The sequence below is a fragment of the Aythya marila genome (assembly GCF_965140915.1).
Source record: "Aythya marila genome assembly, chromosome: Z".
In the NCBI taxonomy this organism is placed as follows: Eukaryota; Metazoa; Chordata; class Aves; order Anseriformes; family Anatidae; genus Aythya; species Aythya marila.
Genome location: NC_139080.1, coordinates 70,213,861 through 70,235,022, shown reverse-complemented (window position 1 = coordinate 70,235,022; position 21,162 = coordinate 70,213,861). Strand labels below are relative to the sequence as shown.

The 21,162-nt window shown below is 47.5% G+C and overlaps 1 protein-coding gene across 2 annotated transcripts in view; it reads right to left on the bottom strand.

The window, feature by feature from the left end:
- CORO2A (coronin 2A) overlaps nt 1-21,162 on the bottom strand; it is a 44,640-nt gene that overhangs the window by 3,186 nt on the left and 20,292 nt on the right. For both annotated transcript variants that reach the window (XM_082783306.1, XM_082783305.1), the window contains exons 2-11: nt 13,857-14,057; nt 9,366-9,482; nt 5,740-5,889; nt 5,015-5,194; nt 4,059-4,175; nt 2,614-2,718; nt 2,165-2,261; nt 1,508-1,620; nt 1,008-1,098; nt 456-721 (exon numbers count right to left, since the gene is read on the bottom strand). In XM_082783306.1, coding sequence (XP_082639432.1) covers nt 456-721; nt 1,008-1,098; nt 1,508-1,620; nt 2,165-2,261; nt 2,614-2,718; nt 4,059-4,175; nt 5,015-5,194; nt 5,740-5,889; nt 9,366-9,482; nt 13,857-14,057 — 1,437 coding nt within the window. The remainder of the gene's footprint in view (nt 1-455; nt 722-1,007; nt 1,099-1,507; nt 1,621-2,164; nt 2,262-2,613; nt 2,719-4,058; nt 4,176-5,014; nt 5,195-5,739; nt 5,890-9,365; nt 9,483-13,856; nt 14,058-21,162) is intronic.

Below are 21,162 nucleotides of genomic sequence, written 5' to 3'. Positions count from 1 at the left end.
TTTCCTCACTGGGTGAGACGAGCGCGGCCTTTCACTGTGCATGCAGCAGAGCACCCAGCTCTGAAAGGGTTGCTTCTGTAACCTCAGGGGGCAGGTTAAGAGATGCGCAGAATAATATCATTTTCACACCACGGGGAAATTCAGCTCTGTAAATTCCTACCCTGTCAAGCTGCAGATGTTAAAATCTTGCATAGCTAAAATGGGTGTCTGAGCATGGCTGCAGGAAGAAAAGCCTTCCAGGGCTCCTAAATGCAAACAAGCTGCATCTACTCAAAAATGTCCCTGAGCTGCCAATGACTATGGGCTTTCCAATCACCACAAAGACCTCACACTGGTCCAGGCTCTGCAGAATAAACCCTCTCTGGATTCTGCTACATTGTGAATGGCACCTTTTAGCCAGCTGACTCTGGGTCTCCCCTCACCCAGTCCCAACCCTTCAACCCAGGCCTTCATACCTCATTTTCAGTTTTTGGTGGTGGGCACTCAAATACGTCAAAGCCATTGGAAAGATGCGTTTGGTCCTTTTTTGGCAACCTCTCCCTCACTTCCAGCTGCTTTCCACTGTCTTGGATTTCACTTTTCTTCTGCATCTCCACTGGTGCCGTTGCTTCTCCCCGGCCTTGGTAATGGTCAGTAGTTTTCAGCCGTGGCTCTGGCTCGAGATATTGTGGTAAGGAATCCACATTTCCAGAGCCTGGTCTCAAGGACACCAAGAGAGGTCCTAGGGAGGGAGGCAGGTGACTGGTTAGCACTCACAAACCACATTCAGAAATCAGCAGTAAGCAATTCTTTCAACCAGCCTGCAGGGATGAACATGGAAGCACCTGACAGGAAAGCTTTCCAGAGTTCACAGCGGTGAACATTTCAGCCACTAATTTATTTTAGTCTACAGCTACATTTGTTACATCTCTCCTCTTCCTCTTTCCAATTTCCCAGGCCAGAGGGCCAGCGGCATCTTACCCAAGCCCTGGGGAGCTGAAGGGTTGGGGAGCTCTCTGTGTGCTGACCTTTGTTAATACCGTTCAGCCACTCCTGCGCTGTCAGTGCTGGCTGGGCTCCAGTGGTCAAGGGGTAGATGTCTTCCTGGTATGACTCCGACTGCAAGCAAACAAAGGAGTCGCTACATCAGAAAGGTTTTGCTTCAGAAGGATCATACTGGAATGTGGTGGAGAAGGAAGCTTGTTTCACCTCAGCTCAGGGAGTTTGCCAAGAGCACTCACTGCCGTGTACAGCCAGTTGACCTGACAGCGAGACACATGAGCAGAGGAGATTGCTGAGTGTGTCCTGCAAAGGAAATTTGGCCACTACATGGAGATCTGAGTTACCCAACCAAGGATAGTTGGCAGGACTGCCCTACTAGCTGACCAGCTTTGTGCCTCAGACAGGGAAAAAGAAAATCCCTTGTTCTACCAGCTCTCCTGCCACCCAGCAGGCACAGAGAGGAGGCACTGCCCTCTTATTCACTGATACTTGTCCCCGCCACAGGCATGACCTGAGGCTCACTTACCCGTCGAGGCACAATCATGGAGACGGGCTCTATCAAGCTTTTAGTTGGGATCAGTTTGTAGAAACGGAAAATCTCACAAGCCGACACTTCAAGGCCTCTTTTTGGCATCATTCCTGGCGGGATAGCATAAAAGAAACAAGGTATAAATCTCCTGAAGAAAGTTAGTGTCATCCATCATGGAAAAAGGACCACCAAACAAAGGACCACTGAACAACAGGAGTTGGACTGCCAACTCAACAGCAGTGTGGTCTGAAACTGTGACCCAAAACTGTCTCAGTGTCACAAATTACGAGTAAAGTCAATCTTTTTTTTTTTCTTTTTTTTTCTTTTTTTTTCTTTTTTCTGTCAGACCACATGGTTACAAACAGGATTTGTGGTTCTCGTGCTGAACCTCCTGTTCATTATTCCTTCTCATGAACTGGAAATAGAGTGACCAGAACTGAGCAGACCTGGCAGGTGATGTCACAGGTGATGTCACATTTCCATTTCATGAAGTGACTTTTAAAAAGATTATGACAATAAAATCAGGACGCTGTACACTGGAGGGAAACAATGGCAACAAGAGTTCAATGCTGGAAATCTTGGGGCAGAGTCCCAAAGGGCAAGGAACACCCTGTACCTCTAAATGTGGTGTTAGACATAAACGGTGACACTCACCAATTCCTTTCTGTGGTAAATGAGAATGATATTCCGTCAGGTAGTTCAGATATGGCTTCTCAGGGCTTATCTCATAGTACCGTATATTTCCATCACCCTAAACACAAAGGAAATGAACATGACTCAGGTTCTGCTATCCAGCATGAGGCTCTGAGAAGAATGTATGGCCCCAGAAGCCATGCAAGGTCAGGAACATAAGCACCTCCCATGTAAATATTTACCCCCAAATTGCAGTGTGGGGATCTGCAGCGTACCTTCCCACAACAAACACGGCTTGTCTGCAGTAGAAAACATGGCCTGACACCGCAGTATCCTCAGACCCCACCCCATCAGTCCTCAGGCCGATGTGCCTTAGGAGCACCCATGACTTCGGTCTGAACAATGCTGGTGACACAACACAGGCTAAGAGGAGAATCAGACCAGCATTTGCTGACTCAAAAGGCGCTCACCTTTCCAACAACGTAAAGCATGTTCGTGTCTGAGTCGTAGAAGGGAAACAGGAGCCCCGAGGAGCCATCCAGATCCTCCTCCACTAAAGGCACAGAAAGGTCATTCTGGGCAGGACACAGGAAAAACAAACAGCTAGAATCACCCGTGGGTCACCTCGAGTCAGGAACACCTTACTTGAACCCCACCTTGGAGTGACACAGACTTCCTCAAAGCTCCACAGGAGGGAAGCTAGCGAGCTCTCGACAGAGTGCAGCATGTCAAGACATCACTGGGTACTTGGCCATGTTTCAGGGGTAGATATAATACGAAAAACTGCTTGCTTCTACGTGAAGGCCATATGGGCCGCCAGACTCAGGAGGATGAAGGGCATGTCTGCACTGTACACCGAATTATTCGGGTTCCCTTACTGTCTCTGGTTAAGGTGATACCTTGACGATAGTGCACCACAAGAACAAAAACAGCCTACAGTAGCTGACAAGTCTCAGCACTGCACGGTGAGAAGAAGTGCACTGCAAGGGCAAAAGTCCCCATCAGCCTTTTGCAGCTAAGCCTGGACACAGCATACTGCTGCATGCACAAGTCTGCTACGTCCTGTAAGACCAGGGTAAGACCAGCAGTGCAGAACAGAGCAGTGAAACCCTGATGTGAATCCATGGCATTACCCCTGTGCTCAGCTTTGTGGAAAGCCTCTGGATGGCAGCACAGCGACCTGCCCCCCATATACAAAGAAGCCACGTCCAAACACAATCAAATGGAAAATCAGAGACTTGGTCTACCAGCTTCGTCTGGTACAAAGGGTGACACTGAGAGAAAGAGGCAGAAGGCTGTGCTGCAAAGTAGCTGGTGCAGAGGACAAAGTGATATGGCAAACAGAGGAAAAGCATCTCACTGGGGGGCAGAGGAGAGTTTCATGAGGCTTGCAACCATCATAATAGAGAAGCATGTCTTGGAATTGACAAGTGTCACCTCAATACTCTAATGTAAGGAGTCATTGGAAATAAAATATAAAAAATAAAACATAAAACAACAACATATTTTCCTTCCTTGAGGTCTTTTTTGGAGTATGTTTGCCTAGAATTCATTTATCTTCCAGTACCAGTAACAATTTTGCCGGTAAGAGCACTAAGAGCTACTTTTAACTGGGAACTACAGGAACCATCCAAAGGTCCCTTGAATTTTTTATTATTTTTTTTTCTGCAGTAGGCACAGCATTATCCTTGCTCTGGTGGATTTCTATGTGCAAAGCTTTGAGAGCTTCTTCAAAATTTATGCTCAGTTAATAGCATCATAACAATAGAACTTATCACCCATTAAGAACTTGACAGTCACTTCTGAATTGCTGTTATAAACCAATTCTTGGGTATTTGGCAGGTGCAAAAGTTAAAGTGACAGCAAAAGAAAGAAAAATGAAGATTCTATGGTAACAATTGATGGTTCAACTCACTTGATCCCACAGTGCAATTTGCCTATTATTCCACCGAGATGTTCCAGTAGAGAGCAGCTTTTTCATGTTTCCAAGGAACAAGACTTTATTGACTCTGTGAGACTTGTAGCTGGCTTCCTAGGAAGAGAAAACACACTGCAAGAGTAAGAGACAGCCTCTTCCCTTCCTCCATTAAAAAAATGGAAGAAGAAATCACATCAAGGCAAGAAACCACCTTCCCCTGCCCATGAAGCTGATCTGGGCTGGCTAAGGCACATCAGGCCATCTTTGTGCAGCTACATTTCACGTTACATGACACTTCTAGCCCCAGAAGCCATGCAAGGCCAAGAACGAAAGCACCTCCCAACAAAACATTTAGCCCAGAACTTCCACGTGGGGAAGTCAGTCACACCTGAAACATCTCCCCAGCCTGGCTGAAACTACAGTGAGCAGGATTTCAAAGCCATCTGAGAGAGGCAGCCTAAATTCTTCAAGCCCACACCCAAAAACCCAGTCAATTCACAAGAGGGTAATCCCTATTAGTGGTACTGTTGACCTTTCTGTGTACACAAATACACAAATGTGTGCACATACCTCCAAAAGTCAGTCAGCATCACCTTACCAAGAAATGCAAAGTACAGACAAATGTACACTTGCATCCACCTGGCCACCTGATCTCTACTGGTCACCCTAAGGAATCCCACAGCAGTACCCCTAGAGGACTGCAGGAGGGAACTATGAAAGCAGTGCACTTCAGGAAGGGTTTTAGGGAGAGAAGAGCTTGTTAGCAATATGCAGAGAACCTGTTGTCAACAGCAGCAATTCTTTCATGAAAAGTAAAAGACAATTCTACTCTCTGATGTCTCAGACAACACTGGGCACAGATCTGTCTTCTCTAATGGCAGTGAGTCTACCCAGAAGAGGAAACAATCCACGGGTGAGATCAGCTGGACCACAAACCACTGAATACCACCTACCTGTAGGACTGTTCCTGAACGAGGTTCTATGACACGGATCTTTCTGTCCCGGCAGGCTGTGGCAAGGAGGCTACCATCTGTGTTGAATGACATGGAGAGTATCACATCCTTGTGAGCGTCGAGGGTCTTCACTGGGTTCGAGATGACAGCCTCCCTCGTGTCAATGTTCCAGATCATTATCTGGGCAAAAGAACAAAAAAAATAATAATAATAATAAAAAAAATCAGACATTTGCTGCCTAACAAAGTGGGGACTTTGTGTACCCTCTTTATTTCTTCCTTTCTTCTCCACATGTGTACATCTTACTATCATGAGCTGCAATTCTCCAGTATTTGAAATAATCCCTGGTACTTAGATAAGTATATCAGGGACATAGTGTCTGTTCAGAATCTCTGATATTCTCGTTTCCTTTAGGATCACATTTTATACAGAAAAATGACTAACATCATGGCAGATATAGGCATTAGCACAAGAATGAAGCCAAAGGTCATCTATGGCATTTGATATTGCCACGGAAAAGAAGAGCAGACTGAAGTTCATCAGAAGACTGGAAAATTACCCAGGCTTTTTGAAACCCGTGACAATGAACTCCTGCCTGTTGGGTTGCTCAGGGATTTTCTCCTCAGGAAGGCTTCTGAAGTCTTTATCATTAACTTACAGCTTGAAATGAAAACAAATCCAAACCCTAAGTCCCAAGGGGAGGGCTTCAAAGAAAACAGACCCACCTTGTAGTCATAGCCGGAACTGAAGAGGATGTTTTCGGCAGTGGGATGCCACTCAATGAGGCCCACCCTTCGAGCATGCCCAAGAAGTTCCTTCTTCGGATTGGTGATGTTTCTTGTTAGCAAGTGCTTGGGGATGTCCCAGATCTTAACCTGGATGGCAGAGGATGGGTCTTTGTGAGATTAGTGTGTAGGGTGCTGACTCAGAATTTAACAGTAATTATTGTTGTTGGCCATGCTGTTAGAGCACTTATGGAGAACTGCTCCCAAGGGGACGAAGTACGCCACAGATCTTACAGACACCAAACCACAGCACCTGCAGTTTTCTACCTTGTCTTCTACCAAACTTTGAGCAGGAATGGGCAAATCTGAGATAGACTTCAGCAAAGAGTCCCAGAAAATATTGTAGCAGTGGCTGATGCAAGCAGCCATCCACTCAGTGCTACCTGGTAGAAGAACTGACAGTGCCCCTGGTCAGATAATATCTATAGTACTATTTGTCCCCTGAAAACTGCACAAATGCTAAATATTTTGCAAACAGCACAGTCAAAGGACACAGAAGCCCACTCAGGTGGCCACAGGGTGGATGTCCTGAGCAGCCTGGGCAGTATAACACAAGGGGAGTTTGCTGTCTCATGACAGGGCTACTGGATTCATCTGGATTCATCTGGAAGGTGCTGCATAAAGACAAGAATAAATTCTGTCCTCTTGATATAGAAGGAGACAACAGAGGTGGCCTGCAAAAGCAGCTGAACCTGTGCAGGTAAAAGGAAAGAGTCTTTCCCACACTGATCTTAGAAGCACAAGCCTTTAGGATGACAACAGATTAACCCCTTGGCTCAAGGAAAGTGATTCTACTTCTGGGAAATTCTCTAGGACTTAACCTGAAGCCAGATAGAAATGCTCTTTGAATGAGAAAGCTTGTGGAAATTAGCCATGGCTGCCTGAGTCTCCCAGTGCTTGGCTGATGAGAATCACAATATTCTACACCAAAGAAGGAGAGGCACAAATTCAGGGACCTGCTAGGAAGGATCACAAGCACCCTCCTTCTCACCAGTGCTTATCTCATTAAAGAATCAAGTCCCTCAGAAACGTTAGGACTGTGGGGTCCTGTAGCCTCTAATGAACTTCCACAGCAGCAAGAGGAAGCATCACACCCTACAGTTTCAACAGCTATAATCACTAAATGAATGGGGCTGAGAGAGGAGAAAAGAGGGAAATGGTGTATGTTCACACTATGAAGAACTGCCTAGAACAAACCATGCATGTTTGGTGGTAAGACCCTGACTGGAGTTTCAGGGTTCATGAAATAGCAGCAATTCTCATTCCTTAGTGGGCAGGAGAAGCAGGTCTTGGAGCAAGAACTGCCAAGGCCAAGCATGAGCAACCTAGCTCACCAGCAGTCTGCTCCACGGCATCTTGAAGGAAACCTGACAAAGCAAAGTTAAGGACACAGAGTTGACTCTCCAACCACAGGGGAGAAGATCTTCACCAGGATGAATTCATACATGCCTGATGATTTGCCAGAAGGAACAGAAGGGGCAGGAGGATGAGCTTGGTTCCTGCTCTAAGCTCAAACTCTTGGCCCCAGGCCACTTTTCTTAGTCCCAGTCCAAGGCAGCAGTAGGACCTGGGAAGGGCACTGGACATTTACAGACTGTCCATCCTCTCCCATGCCCTCGAGTACCACTCTGCATGCTTCAGCTGTAGATCACAAAATTTAGTTGTGTTATCACAATGGCACGCTCCAGAAAGGCTGGCTAATGACCAAGAAACCTTTTAGGAACACGGGTGGTGGGAAATGTTCACCATCTTCACAGAAGCTTGTGGCCCACCTCAACATTTTCAGGGAAAACCAGTGCAGTAGGAGCAATCAGACACATCCTCACACACAAGCCAGAGCAGTGCCTCATGCTGATGCTGAAAAATGGCAGGGAGCACCAGGCCTTAAACAACAGAGAGGAAAGAAGGGTTTGGCTCAAATGTCCAGCCCAATGGAAGTGGTGGGCATCCACCTAAACCCTAAAACTTCTCATACTTATCAGGTCAGGACAGAGAAGGTGTTGCTGCAGTGGTGTCCCAATAGCTATCCAGTCTGAGCTCTGCAGGACAGGACAGGACAGGACAGGACAGGTAAGACAGATGTTAACTCCGTGGAATGAGTCCTGGTAGACAAGAGAATAAATAAGACCTGGCAGCATGCCCTGGCAGCAACGAAAGCTAGCAACATCGTGGTCTGGAAAAACAGGAAGAGAGCTCCTAGATCAAGGGAAATGATTTTTCACTTTACTCAGCAATCTTTAAACAACCACTGGAGTGCTGCACCCACTTTTGCATGTCCTAGCACAAGAAAGTTACTGATAAACTTCAGTGAGTCCAGTGGAAACCACCAGGATGTTCAGGAGGCTGCAGCACTTGTCCTGTGAGGAGGGGAAATGGGCTTGCTCAGCTTGGAGAAGACATCTTGAGAAGAACCTGATAAAAGCCCTTGGTACTAACAAGATAACGGAGAAAATAGAGCCATGCTTGCTACTGAAGTGCAGAGTAGGACGATTGGATACGGTGGCCATTAACTACACTGGGAAGATTCTAGCTGCGTATAAGAAAAAACAGAAACAGGTTGCCTGAAAAGGTGGTAAAGTTTGCATTCTTGAAAAAAAAAAAAAAAAAAAAAAAGGCAAAGAAAAGTCACTAAGCAGGAAGGAAAATTCAAAGATCATATATTTCCAACTCAAGAGAGGTTTCCGACAGAGCTGAAATGGCAGAAGATAAACCACCAAGTCAGGGCTGGAGGAAATGACAAAGGGAACCTCCCTGATTCTGTGTGGCAAAGGGCAAATATACCCAGTGGGAGAAAATACACATGGGATCTCTGAGAAAGACCATAGTAGCTAGATGTTCTTACTGTCATAAGAGCCAACACCGCACTTTTGATAAGCCACAGAAAGCAATTTTCCAGTGGGCAGATATAGGCTAGACTGTCCCTTACACGAATGAATTGCATTTTCCAGTTCCTAATAACCAGACTGCACCTACGCTGAGCTAAACTGTGTGACTGCATCTTACTTACGTCAATCTCAGCCCAACTGGCATAAAACATAAACCTGACTTAAGAATTTGATATCTTTTTATAGGTTTGTATTAGCATTACCCTTTGCATCCCTGGAGTCTTTCTCTGTGTTCAGTTGGAAAATACTCATTTTGTTGATGCCATGGCTGGAATAAAGTATGACACAGACTCCTTAACTACCCCATAGCTGATCCAGCATGGCTTTACAGAGTAACTCAGAGAGAAACAAGTTCAAACTTGCTGTGTGGAGAAATGATCTGAAACAGCTGTCACAGATTACATTGCGTTGAAAGTTTTATTTTGTAGTAAAGGAGGAGTTTCACAGTGATTAACCTTGAACCAATTTTACATTTGCTTCTTTCTCACGCAAACAAACCTCTAAAGATGGAAGCCCCCACACAAACAGATCTTCTTCCTATCATGATTTTGATACATCTGTTCTTGAAGATTACATGCATTTTCACATCTCATCCCTGGGCCTCTTGGTTCTTTTCCTATTGCTTTCCCCCAAAAGCACATTAGCCAGGCAATAACATCGAGTATAAGCTGGGAAACTTACAGTGGCATCTTCTGAACACGAGGCTATTACAAAGTCATTGAATGGGTTCCACTTGATGTCCAGAACGTTTCCTTTGTGCCCACATATTCTGGGATAATGTGGGTCGAGCTTCCCTGTCTGGAAAAAAATAGAAAAATACGTATATATATCATGAAACCTAAGGTGAGCCATGGAATTACAGGATACTTTCAAGTAAGACCCATCCAGCTCCACCAAGAAACCTCTTTCTGATTGTTATGCTCCAAATGCCCTGGGTGGTCTCCTTCTGTTGGGAATGGGGTTTTGCTGTCCCTGCAAGGCAAATCCTGATGATATCAGAGACAGGAAGGTATCGTGGTGTTGTGCAGGCCTTCACAGCGCTACTGAGAAATCTGTACACATACAGCAGAGGTTACATAAGCTATTATTTGATTCAGACACCAGAATAAAACTTAGAGTGGGAAAACTTAGGAATCAATTGAATCTTCCAGATTTCTTAAAGATTTGGGGGGGAGAGAAAATCTCTTATCTGTTCCTTGAGAATAAATTTCTGTTAAGCAGGAAAAGTGGTTTTGCTGATCATTTTTAGCCTCTTCAACTAGCTTTTATTTTATTTTATTTTATTTTATTTTATTTTATTTTATTTTATTTTATTTTATTATTTTATTTTATTTTATTTATTTTATTATTTTATTTTATTATTTTATTTTATTTTATTATTTTATTTTATTTTATTTTATTTTATTTTATTTTATTTTATTTTATTTTATTTTATTTTATTTTATTTTATTTTATTTTTTAAGCAACAACACAAATTACAAACCCAGTTTTTCCTTCAACAAGCTATGCGTTTCTCTCTGATGGCTTTCAAATCCAGCCATTCACCGCATTAAATCAGATTCAGGACTCTCCCAGAATAAGCCACATTTGGGCAGCATACTCACTGCTGTCGTGCACGAAGCAGCACACTGAGTGCTTGTGCCGAAAGGGGGCTGTGTTGCATCAGGATAAACCCACGCTGCAGACAGCCTCTGCTACAGTCATGTCAATTTGTCTACTACGTGATAGAGAGGGTGCTGGGGATTTGATTAACATCAGAGCAACACTTGCTCCTTCCTGTCAGAAGCAGGAGGAGCAGGAGGTGCTCCAGGAATGCAGACTTCTGTGCGAGAGCACAGGTCGGTCTCCTGAGGAGGCAGACAGGGCTGCAAGCCGGTCGTGCCTACCTGCCCACTTTTATCTCAGCTGGAAGAATCACAGAGTGGTTTGGGCTGGAAGGAAGCTTAAAGCCCACCCAGTCCTAGCCCCCTGCCATGGGCAGGGACACCTCCCACCAGCCCAGACTGCCCAAAGCCCCATCCAGCCTGGCCTTGAGCACCTCCAGGGATGGGGCACCCACAGCTCCTCTGGGCAGCCTGTGCCAGGGCCTCACCACCCTCTGAGTGAGGGATTTCTTCCACATCATAAATCAAAATGAATGCAACTGCATGCCCTTCTGGAAAGCAGACACTGCTGTGGGTGTGCTCCCCACACCTCTCTGGAGGTGGCCTTGAGAGTGTGTGGTGGAGGGGCATCAGTGCTGACCCTAATCTGGATGTGGCTACCATGTTATTTGCCACGTCCCAGCCTCAAACTCCTGCCGAATGGTCTTTTTTTGGTGTAGAACAGGACACAGCGTGCAACCACTCTGGCTTCACAAGAAAGTTTGTCTCATCGACTGGGACTAACCTGCTTCAAACTGAACACCCAGCAGGCTTTGAAATGTAAAAGACTGCTTTTTTAGACTCCACTTTAAAACAAATCAGTTTTATGACAGCAACAATACAAAGTGACTTGGGAAGGCAGCAGAAAAGAGATAAAAGGCCTTTAATAAGAGCTCCCCCACCCACAGTGTCCTTTTGCGGGCTTCAGGGCTTGGTTTCAAGCTCACAACTCAGAGGGCTGGGCAGCCAGCTCCACAGGGATCCCTTGATCCCTATGGGAGCTCCGTCTCCTCCCAAAGCTGGCTGCCTGTCTACTCCGTCTGGGAGGCTCCCAGGCCACCCGGCCAAACTGCCACCATGCCATGCCGAGCCCCATCCTGAAGCTTCTCCTACTCTTCACCTACCCCCCTGCAACCCACCCATCCTGTCTCTCAGGACTTTGTTTGCATCCTGCTACCTCTTTGTCTCAGGTCTGGTCATGGGAGAAGGCAAAAGGAAGGCATGCGTGTCCCTGGACTCGTGAGATTTACAAAGGCACTCGCCCTGTGCCAGGCCCCAGACAGCCCCTGTGCCCACAGCTGCTTTCCTGTTGAGATGGAAAGCTGTTCCACCCAGCCAGCTTCAGCGAGGACCTGACTGATCTTCATCAGGATCTAAGCGATATGTTCTGCAACAGAAGACTGTTTTCCAAGCGGTGGCAAGAGTTCAGCTAATTCCTCTTCAGGTAGTAGGCAATGTGTTTCTAGGCCAGCTGGATGGGGTATCTGTGGCTAAGAGCTCTTTCTTTTGTTAAGCCCTGCTGCTCTCCACCCCTGCCTTACTGCCAAGCTCTGAGAAAGTGAGGAAGAATGGTGCAGGAGGCAAGAAGTGGGATTTCTTCAAGGGACGAGAGAACTCAGCAGGAGAGAAGAAAAGAGACACCATTAAACCAGAGACAAGAGCTGCAAATCCAGCCAAAAAAAAAAAAAAAAAAAGATTGGCTACCAGTCATGAGAGGGCAATTCAATGCCAGACACAAGCCTCCAGACCAGGCTGCCTTCATCTCCCTGGCAGCCAGGGGCACAAGCCAAGAGCCCGGAGTGCTGCGGGTCACCGCCGCTGTAGGAGCTGGCAGCCACAAATACCACCACTGGGAGCACAAGCCAAAAGCTGCTGCTCTTCACCAGGTGGCACCAGCTCAGAAGCACAGCTTGAAAAAAAAAAGTAACTGGTACCACAGCCCCCAGGCTCAGAGAACCCCCTTCTGTGGGTGGCCGAGGCCACTCTCCCCCACAGCTTGTGTCAGAAACAGGTATTGGGAGAGCAGCTGGAAGACGCACAACACATACAGGTCCGTAACTCTGTCCTGTTTTGAACCCCTTAATTCTTCCAGGCTCATCAGCATCCAGGGCTGTGAGCTCCACGGTTGAACTGCAAAAGCGTCCACCCATGCCTGCTGCCATTCTGATCGCTGCTGTCCCTCCCCTTCACTACACAAATCGGGAATTCTCCCTACACTTCTTCCCCCACCCCGTTCACAGTTTGATGTGTCTCACTCGTTTGTCCTTTTTCCCAGGACTAATGGAGGCCTAACCTTCAAAGTCTCAAGTCCTCAAATGAAAGTAATTTCACATTTTCATTGACATACTTTAATTATCCTTCTCTAGTTATCTCTTCTAGTCCTGCTGTGCCTTTCACTTCTGCAGGCAGTCTTTCAGACCTGGGTGGAGCATTGAAGCAGGTGTTAAGAATAGAGGGACTGCTACTAAAGATGAGCTAAGTTGAGAAGAGGTGTCAAGACAGAAGAATTAATAGTAAGCCGTGCAAGCATCTTGAGCTCTTTTTGCCAACACTTTGAGAGCTGGGTCCCACCCCACGTCCCACAGTCCCAGCTGCCTGCTCAGAGATGCAGGTCTGTGATAAAGACAAGTTCTTCAGCCCCAACAGATCGTGGTCGAGGGGGCAGAAGTGACTCAGTCAAGAAAAACAGGGTAGTGGTTAATTTTAGGACTGTCTCTGAACAGCACCAGCAGTTAATGAGTTGAATAAACAAAGTCTAGAAGAGCCGGGAACTGCACTAGGCTCTTCAAGCACACCCAGTGCACTTTCATCCTTAGCAAATATATATTGAAAAAGTGGCATTACAATAACACCATCAATTAACTTTTAATTAAAGGCTGAACTTTTGCCTTTCATCTGTTCTGCCCTGATTCCAGGGAGCCCATAATCTCATACCGAAGTTAATCCACATTAGTGCATGCCTAATTCTTCTGCAGCAATAAATGCCAGACAGCCAGCTTCTCCCTCTCATCAGATCTCCAAGTCATCAGAACCCACAAACATGGGATTTGTTTCCGAAAGGGAAGTTTTTCCAGCATCAGTGTTTGAAGCTAAAGAGCTTCATTGTCTCGTAACTGTGTCTCCATTCTTTCACAAAGGAGAAGGTAGTTAGAGCAAAATACACCATGCTCTGCTCCGGTGGCAGATGAAGCCAAGGCACTAAAGCACCTTTCAGTTCTTACCTTTCGTATCTACTAATTGCTTTTTGATTTGCAGTCTTTCCTGGGAGACAAACATCTGAACAGCACAGCTCCCGTTGATTACACAAGACTTGCAACTGGGGTACAGAAGGAAGGAAGGTGTCGAGAACCTGCGAGCAGCCACCTAGGACGCACAGGTACCCACGTGCCAGGCAATCTGGAGCCCCTTCCGTGCATTTTGCAACGCCGGGAGCAGCACTGGCTGAATATGCCCTGTGGGATCGACCTCCCCGAAGAGCCTGGTCCCCCCACCAGCACCATGAAGGCCATCCCGCCCCGGCGGAGCTCACCTGGTGGATGGGGATGACGAGGAAGGCCCCTCCGCCCGCGCACTCGGTCACCACCGCCACGAAGTGCGGGTTGACGGCGCAGAAGTGGTTGTCGTGGACGCTGTGGGTGATGGGCACGCAGTCGTAGCACTTGTCCTTGCTGGCGGCCTTGCCGTACACGTGGCGGAACTTGGAGCTGCGGTACTGCGGGTGCCACGACATCTGTAGGGGCGGAGAGACAGCGGGACGTGAGATGGAGGGGACCCCCCCAGGACGCGTTTTTCCCCTTTGGCGTGACCCCTCGCTCCTCTCTGTGGGCAAGAGGAGAGAAAAGAGATCTCTCCCCAGCCCCAGGCTATCCCTACACCGCTGGGGCAGGGCCAGGCAGCAACAGGTTGAAGGGGAGATGACCCCAGGTAGTACAGCACTCAGGAAGCAGGGGAGATAAAACATCCCAGGCGAGGAAAGCCTGAGAGAGAGATGGGGAGTGAACGAGCCAGTCTGGATGCATACTTCATTTAGCCCTCAGGTGGTTTGGGACCAAGAAGGAGTCGAAATTTTGCTTGCATGAAGGGAAGAAAATCAGTTTGACAGATCACAGGAATGGTGGCAGGCACCTGTTGGTTTCCCTCCCCACTGACAATGACATCCTGCGTGCCCGGTGTGTAGCCGCACCACAGGCAGCACTCCGAATGGTGTTTAAACGAGATGCACAAAGCATGCTCGGCACAAGAATCCCTTCCCACAGAGAGCACTGAAGCTCTATGAAGCTGGCACGAGTGATTTTAAATAGGAAGCTGGCGGTGTTGGTCAGCAAAGAGCAATTCTGGCTGTTAACTCGCACTCTTTCCACGAGACCCAGGCAGCGGAGGGGGCAGTGATAAGCTCCTGCTGCCCAGAGAAAAGGAAACCCAGGTCTGGCAAGCAAGTTACAGGTGAAAGAGAGCCCCACGCAATCAACTGGGAACGTGGGCAAAGGCTGGGGCAGGGCTTGGTTTTGCCCATTTTCGGTCTGTTTAACATGCATTTGGCAAACAGCTTAACCAGTGGTGCTGGATCGGTGATACTACAGTTTGAGAGGGAGCCCAGCCAAGCAGCTTTTGAGTTACACCAAGACTAAGACTGCTTGCCCACGTGGGTGAGTGTCTGCAGGAAAGAAAGCACTCAGTGCCAGGAGGGCAGATGCATCATCACCAGTCCGCACCGCTTGACAAGCAGGGGCCCAAGCAATCCTAAACCAAAGTGTCCTTGCACCTGGCACGATATTGCAAACTGACACTCAGCTTCCTCACAGGAACCACGTTAAACGCTGTGAGCCTGTTCTGCTCGATCCTGGGCAGTCAAACTGGAGCTTCACAGGACCCTGTGAGCCTGCATCCCATGTTACACAGGAATATTTGGTCTGTGAATCGCACTAGGACACCAGTTCTGTCCCGTTCTCTGCCTCCTCCCCGTCCACTGGCACAGCTCACAGCCAACCCAACCCCACCTTGGCCAAATACTCACACCTGGGGAAAAAAAAAAAAAAAATCAGTCCTGGTAGATCGTAGTTAGCTTTTACAGTCCTTTTTGTTCCCTACCTGAAACCTGGCATGTTCTACCTGTATTAAACCTGCATTAGTCTGTATTCATAGCTGATTAAATTTCTTGTGCAGAAAACATGAGGTGCAAAGGATCTGGCACAGTGAGGGCTACCTTCACCCCCCCAAAAAAAAAAAAAAACACAAAGAAATGCAAATTACTTAAAAAAATAAAGCAGTGATCCTGGGAAACTAATCTTGGGAGAAGGGATGTTCACAGGTAAAAAGACAGCTGATCTAGCATTAAAAAATAAAAATAAAAAAAATCTAGCAACTGTCAAGATCCTTGAACAGCCCTAGAGAGGGAATGTCTTCAAACACCTTCACATTCATTACAGGTCTAGTGGTTTGGTTTACTCACACTGAGAAAAAAAATCAAGAGGTTTTCTGTACATAGCAGGTCCCTCTTACAGCAGGAACATTAGCTTTCCAAAGGGAAATTAACTGCCACGCTCCAGGGAACTTCTAGCTAAACTGCTCTTCAGGTGGAAGCAAGTTTGTGGTCTGGAGGTACGAGGCTCCTCAGCAGCAATGATCTCAACTCAGAAAAGAGTCACCAAGCACAGACAGACATTCGTGGTTGGGCCGTCATTCCTACAGAGAGCAGGAACACACGGCAAGGTACAGAGATCCTGCGCAGACTGCCTGTAAGGTTTTGATGGCAAATGACGAACAAAGTAAACAAGAGGAGCTAAATGCTCAAGTTTGGACTGTGCCTTGGGAACAATTGCCCAGGTTTGGAAACAAAAGCCCTTTGCTATTTCAGTTTGTAGAACTAAGGCTCTGCTGCCACTGGAGTGGGCTTCATAGGACCTCCAAATCTTCCAGAGACAGAAAGGCAAGATATGGCTGGGAATACCAGAAAATTGACAAAGATGGTCCTAGAGGAATAGTGACCCTCTCAACACTATTGCAGCCACAGCAGAAAGCTCAGCATTAAAAGAAAAGTATGGGGAAAAACAGCCTGAATCAGTGCAGCATCAGTAGGCTGGAACGATGGAAGAAGTTGATCCCAAATTAAGCAAATATATGGACGTTAGGAAAAATTTCTCTGGGAAGAGTGTGGAGGAGAGCTCTGCAACAGGTTGCTCAAGTGGTGATGGAAGTCTCCACCTTTGGAGATAATCCTTTCACATCTTCGTTATAAAAAACAATGTCCTTCTTTATCTAATGTGGGTAATAGTTCTGTTCTGAGCAGGTGGATGGACTGGAGAAAAGCAAGGACCACCAAACCAAGCCGAAACCACACAGCTTGCAGCAGAGATCTCTATTCACAGTTCTAGGATTCATATAAGCAAGAGTCAAAATAAGGATCAAATGATGATCCTTGGATGAAATTCAGGCAAACAGGTGAAAACAAAATGCAGAAAACATGAGTGTGCTGCCAAGTGCCTCTTCAAGAATGGGAAAGTGCCCGAACAGAAATGTTTCAGCATCCAGCCACAAAAGCCACCACCTATTGGTCTGCCTGCAACTTTACCAGAAGAGAGAGACAGATCTGTGATCAGCATGAATCTTTGCATGTAAAATCCCGAAATGTATTACTTAAGGAGTGACGTGCTCCCAGCAGCAGGAGATGTAGATGATGCATTTGCAGACCAAGGGCAGGCAGTGAAATTCCATGATGCAGAAAATGTATACCCCATGGCTGGTGAGACAATTCAACGTTCACGGGGACTCTCAAAGCTCAGCTGGTTGTTATACACGCCGCAACACCAGAGTGCTACACAATCCATCCTTTTGGGTAGCACTTAAAACTGCAGACAAGGCAATGAACGTATGTCTAAGCTCCCTAAATGCAAAGGGAGAAGCAAGGACTCCAGTTAACCCCTAGTGTGCAATCCCCTATGAGGAAAACCAAGAGCACGGCATGGTGCCACATAACTATACTGACACCCTGCAGTTAACTGAAAAACCTCACACCTTCACTAATGAAAATAAGCAGGGTTAGAGAAAATAAGCAGGGTTTTTGAGAGAATGAACAGTCTCTGAAGCATGGGACACTGAAGAACCTTATAAAGGGACCTGGTCTGCCATGAGTGCTCCTCAGCAGACACACGGGAAGGAGCTGTAGCACAACAAAGCTCTGGATGCTCTGCACAATGCTGTCCATGTCAATAACGCTGTCTACAAGCTAAAGCAGAGCTCCAGAATCACCCACAGGGCCTCACGTTACTGTAGAAATGGGGTGAGATCCAAGAGGTACTGCCCAGGAAGGAGTCAATGTGGGAAAGGTATGCCAGAAACAAATAAACAGCCAGAGTGAAAGTGAACATGGTGGGAAGCTGAAAACATTATTGTGCGTTGTTGGCTTGAGATTATTCTGGTGCCAAGAGACTGTAAAATTAATCATGGACTGGTCAAAACTCACGCCATAGGTTCCCCTGTACCTGAGCAGCCTGTTCAAGGTGTGACCATCAAAGACCCCAGGTCACAGTGAATAAAGCCAGGCCTGGCTTTACTCTGCAATGAGGCTCACTGACTCTGCAAGGTTCATTTTACATGGCTGTAAGACACGCTGACAGCACTGATCCTGAGAAGAAAAAAAAAAAAAAGAAAAAAAAAGGAGCTGAAAATGTTCTAGGAAGGACGAAGGACGATTGGAGCTACCACCAGGAGAGCTGCACCTTGTTGCTCAAACCGCTCCTTTGCATCCACACAAGGCAGCACACAGAGATAGTCCGAGAGGGTTGGTTGGTGCAGCACCTGGAAAGGGTCTCACTCCAGCGCTGGAAAGTCCCTGTGTGACCCAGAAGAAATCCTCAGAGGGCATCTCCAGGGGCGCTCGCAGAATAACAGGGGATTAGAGACAGAAGTGACAGCCTCCGTGCTCATCGGGGTACAGGCCTGTGTACAGAAATGGCCCCGAACCCTGGCAAAGCCCAAGGCCACATCCCAGCCCCTGTGAGTACAGCCTGTCCTACGGGGACAAGACGTAGTTCCTCAGCAGGAGACAATCTCCCAGATTCATGAGAACAGCAGGGCTGTGGGACCAGCTATGGGAGCAGCTGGCAGACCTCAGCTATCATGGTGCTTACAAGAAGATCCTTGCAGAGAGGTCAGCATTCCTCGAAAACTCAATTCTTTGAATTCTCTCCTGTCTTGGGTGATCCCTACAGCAAAGCAGCCCCCACTTTCCCCATGCTCTCTGCGAGTCTGTCGATGGCACAAAGCTGGGAAGCAGCTGATATACCAGGTGCTTGTTCTGGCATCCAGAGGGACCTGGGCAGGTTGGAGAAACAGGACGACAGGAACCTCATGAAGTTCAACAGGAGAAAAAGACACGTCCTGCAGCTGGGGGAGAACAGCCCCAGGCACCAAGCAGGCTGGGTGCCACCCAGAAACACAGGACATTCCCTCTTTAAGCATTTATTCGCTGTGCAGGTGCCTGAGCACTGGCACAGGTTCCCCAAAGAGGCTGAGGAGCCTGCCTCCTTGGAGATCTGTAAAACCTGCCCAGACACAGTCCTGGGCAACCAGCTCTCCTGTTCTGATCAGGGGGTTGGACCAGCAGACCTCCAGGAGTCCTTTCCTACAGCAAATATTCCATGATTGTAGGGTCCCCGTGTGTGTTGTCCCTTCCTGAAAATGCCCCTGGCAGCACACCAAGGTGCACACATATGGCGTGGACTTTCAGCCCCATAAACCCAAAGTTTGTCTTGCAGCCTCAGCTCCTCCAGCAGGGAGTGGTGACAGCACATTTCTTCCCCATTTCAGGGAAACTGCTGCTTGGAGGGGGCATCATTTTCACAGCAGAGTCAAACAGCAGCTGGTGAAGGGGATGGGAGAAAATGGGGGGAAATACACCAACATTTTGTCAGCACACTAGGCCTTCTTATTGGAAAAAATTGCACCTCCCCCTAAAAATAAATGGAAAAAAAAAAAAAAAGCATTTTAAAGAGCTCCATAATTAAATTAATTGTAGCTCCTGACTGTGTGACAGGAGCACCAAAAGTCCCATTCTAACCTGGGCTCCGAGACCACTGCCTCCTTCATTTTCTTAACGGAGGAGGGATCTCATGATCATGACTCAACTTCAGAAAAGCTTCGTAAATCTGCCCTTGGGGCCTGTTTCCTCCTTGGCTGCGGAATGTCCTGAGTCACTTCTGTGACACCGTGCCCATGGGCAGCACATCCCTAACTTGAGAAGCAGCTGGAGCTGGGGGCTAGGTCCTCCCATCTGAGCAAGGACCTAGACCTGGCACTTTCTGGATGTCCTCCTGTCTCTTCCAAGAAGGAAGCATTAAGGAGATTTTTTTCTGAAGCTCCCTGAAGGTACTGGAGTAGGCTACAGAGATCTCTGCTCACTAGGATGCAGCAGGCAATCAGCACAAGCCTCTCAAGGCCGAGCAATGTTTCCTTCGTGGCTTTTGCCAGTTAAGCTGTGCAGCCCTACCACTGGAAGCACTACCACCTCATTAAAAAATACACAGCGCTCTAAATAAAACAGTAAAATACATCCATTTGCTTCACAGCTCCGTGCTGCTGGCATAAACAGGGGAAGCAGCTCCTCTGCCTCTACTAGAAGGACAACGCAACCGCAAGAGACACAGCGAGGACATGCAAGTAGTTTTAAAAGATTCCCTGAGGGCCCTCACAACAGGCATTTCTGGGCTCTGTGCTGAACAGCAGGGACCAGTTTGAGATGAAGATCTGATCACTTGAAGAACCCTAACTACAGAGCAGAGCTTCCCTGCAGGGGTGAGAAGATCCTCATCTCTTCTCCGAGGTCTGGAATACAGCAGAAGGAGGCAGAGAAAGTGGGGTCATAGCTGCAATTTCTCCCATCTGCGGAGAGCAAAGGTCTTGTTAGAAAACATCCTGACTGTGACAGCTTTCTCTGCTCCAGCCCCTTGCAAGCAAGGGACCACTGGCCCAGCACGACGGCGACCAGCAGGTCAGCAGAGAAACCTCTGGACATGTCCTGTGCAGGCTTCAGTGCCAAACGGGGTGTGCACCTGGCCCTGCTGTTTCTGGGTATACACAGGTTGAGTCACGGATGCAGCGAGCACAGTCACCAGCAGCTCATGCAGGACCTGGAATTGATCAGTACGTCTGCTGATTTGCAAAACCTTTGGTTCATTTTTTAATTATTTTGTTGTTGTTGTTGTTAAAGACACAGCCATATTGTCCTTGGCTTTCTTGGGTCTGGTATGTTAAGAGGAAGCAGTGAAGCAGAAGTGATTCTCAGCCCGGTGCTCAGAGTGGGTAGACTCATTTTCCAGTTGATAAGTTGCTCAGAAAACCATCGGGGTACTTTGATATCCTCAAACACAGCTTCCTCAGCCCTTCTGACCTTGCCAGACATGAATGTGGAAACGCTTGCCTGACCTCTGAAGAACTGACAGGGACACCTCCCACCAGACCAGGCTGCCCAAAGGCCTTGAGCACCTCCAGGGATATGGCACCCACAGCAAGAGAAGCTGCCCTGGAAGCACCATCACGGGCTGATCCCAACAATTTTCCCCCATTTTTATGTGGGGGAAAGGCTGAGCAAACCTGGCATTTACTCCTTGAGGTGCTCTCTGTGTATTTTCTTCCAACCCAGGCAGGTTCCAGGCTCTGCATTGCTCAGCTCAGCTCGTGTTTCCCATCAAACACCAGGCAAAGACGTGAGCACTGAGCACTGTGCTGAGAACAGGCGCCAGATGACTCAAGGATAACTCAGCCCAGTGTGTTGGGGACCAGAAATCACAGCCGTGTGGCCTGCTAAGGAACCCGAAAAGCTCCAGGGTGGAGATGAGGGA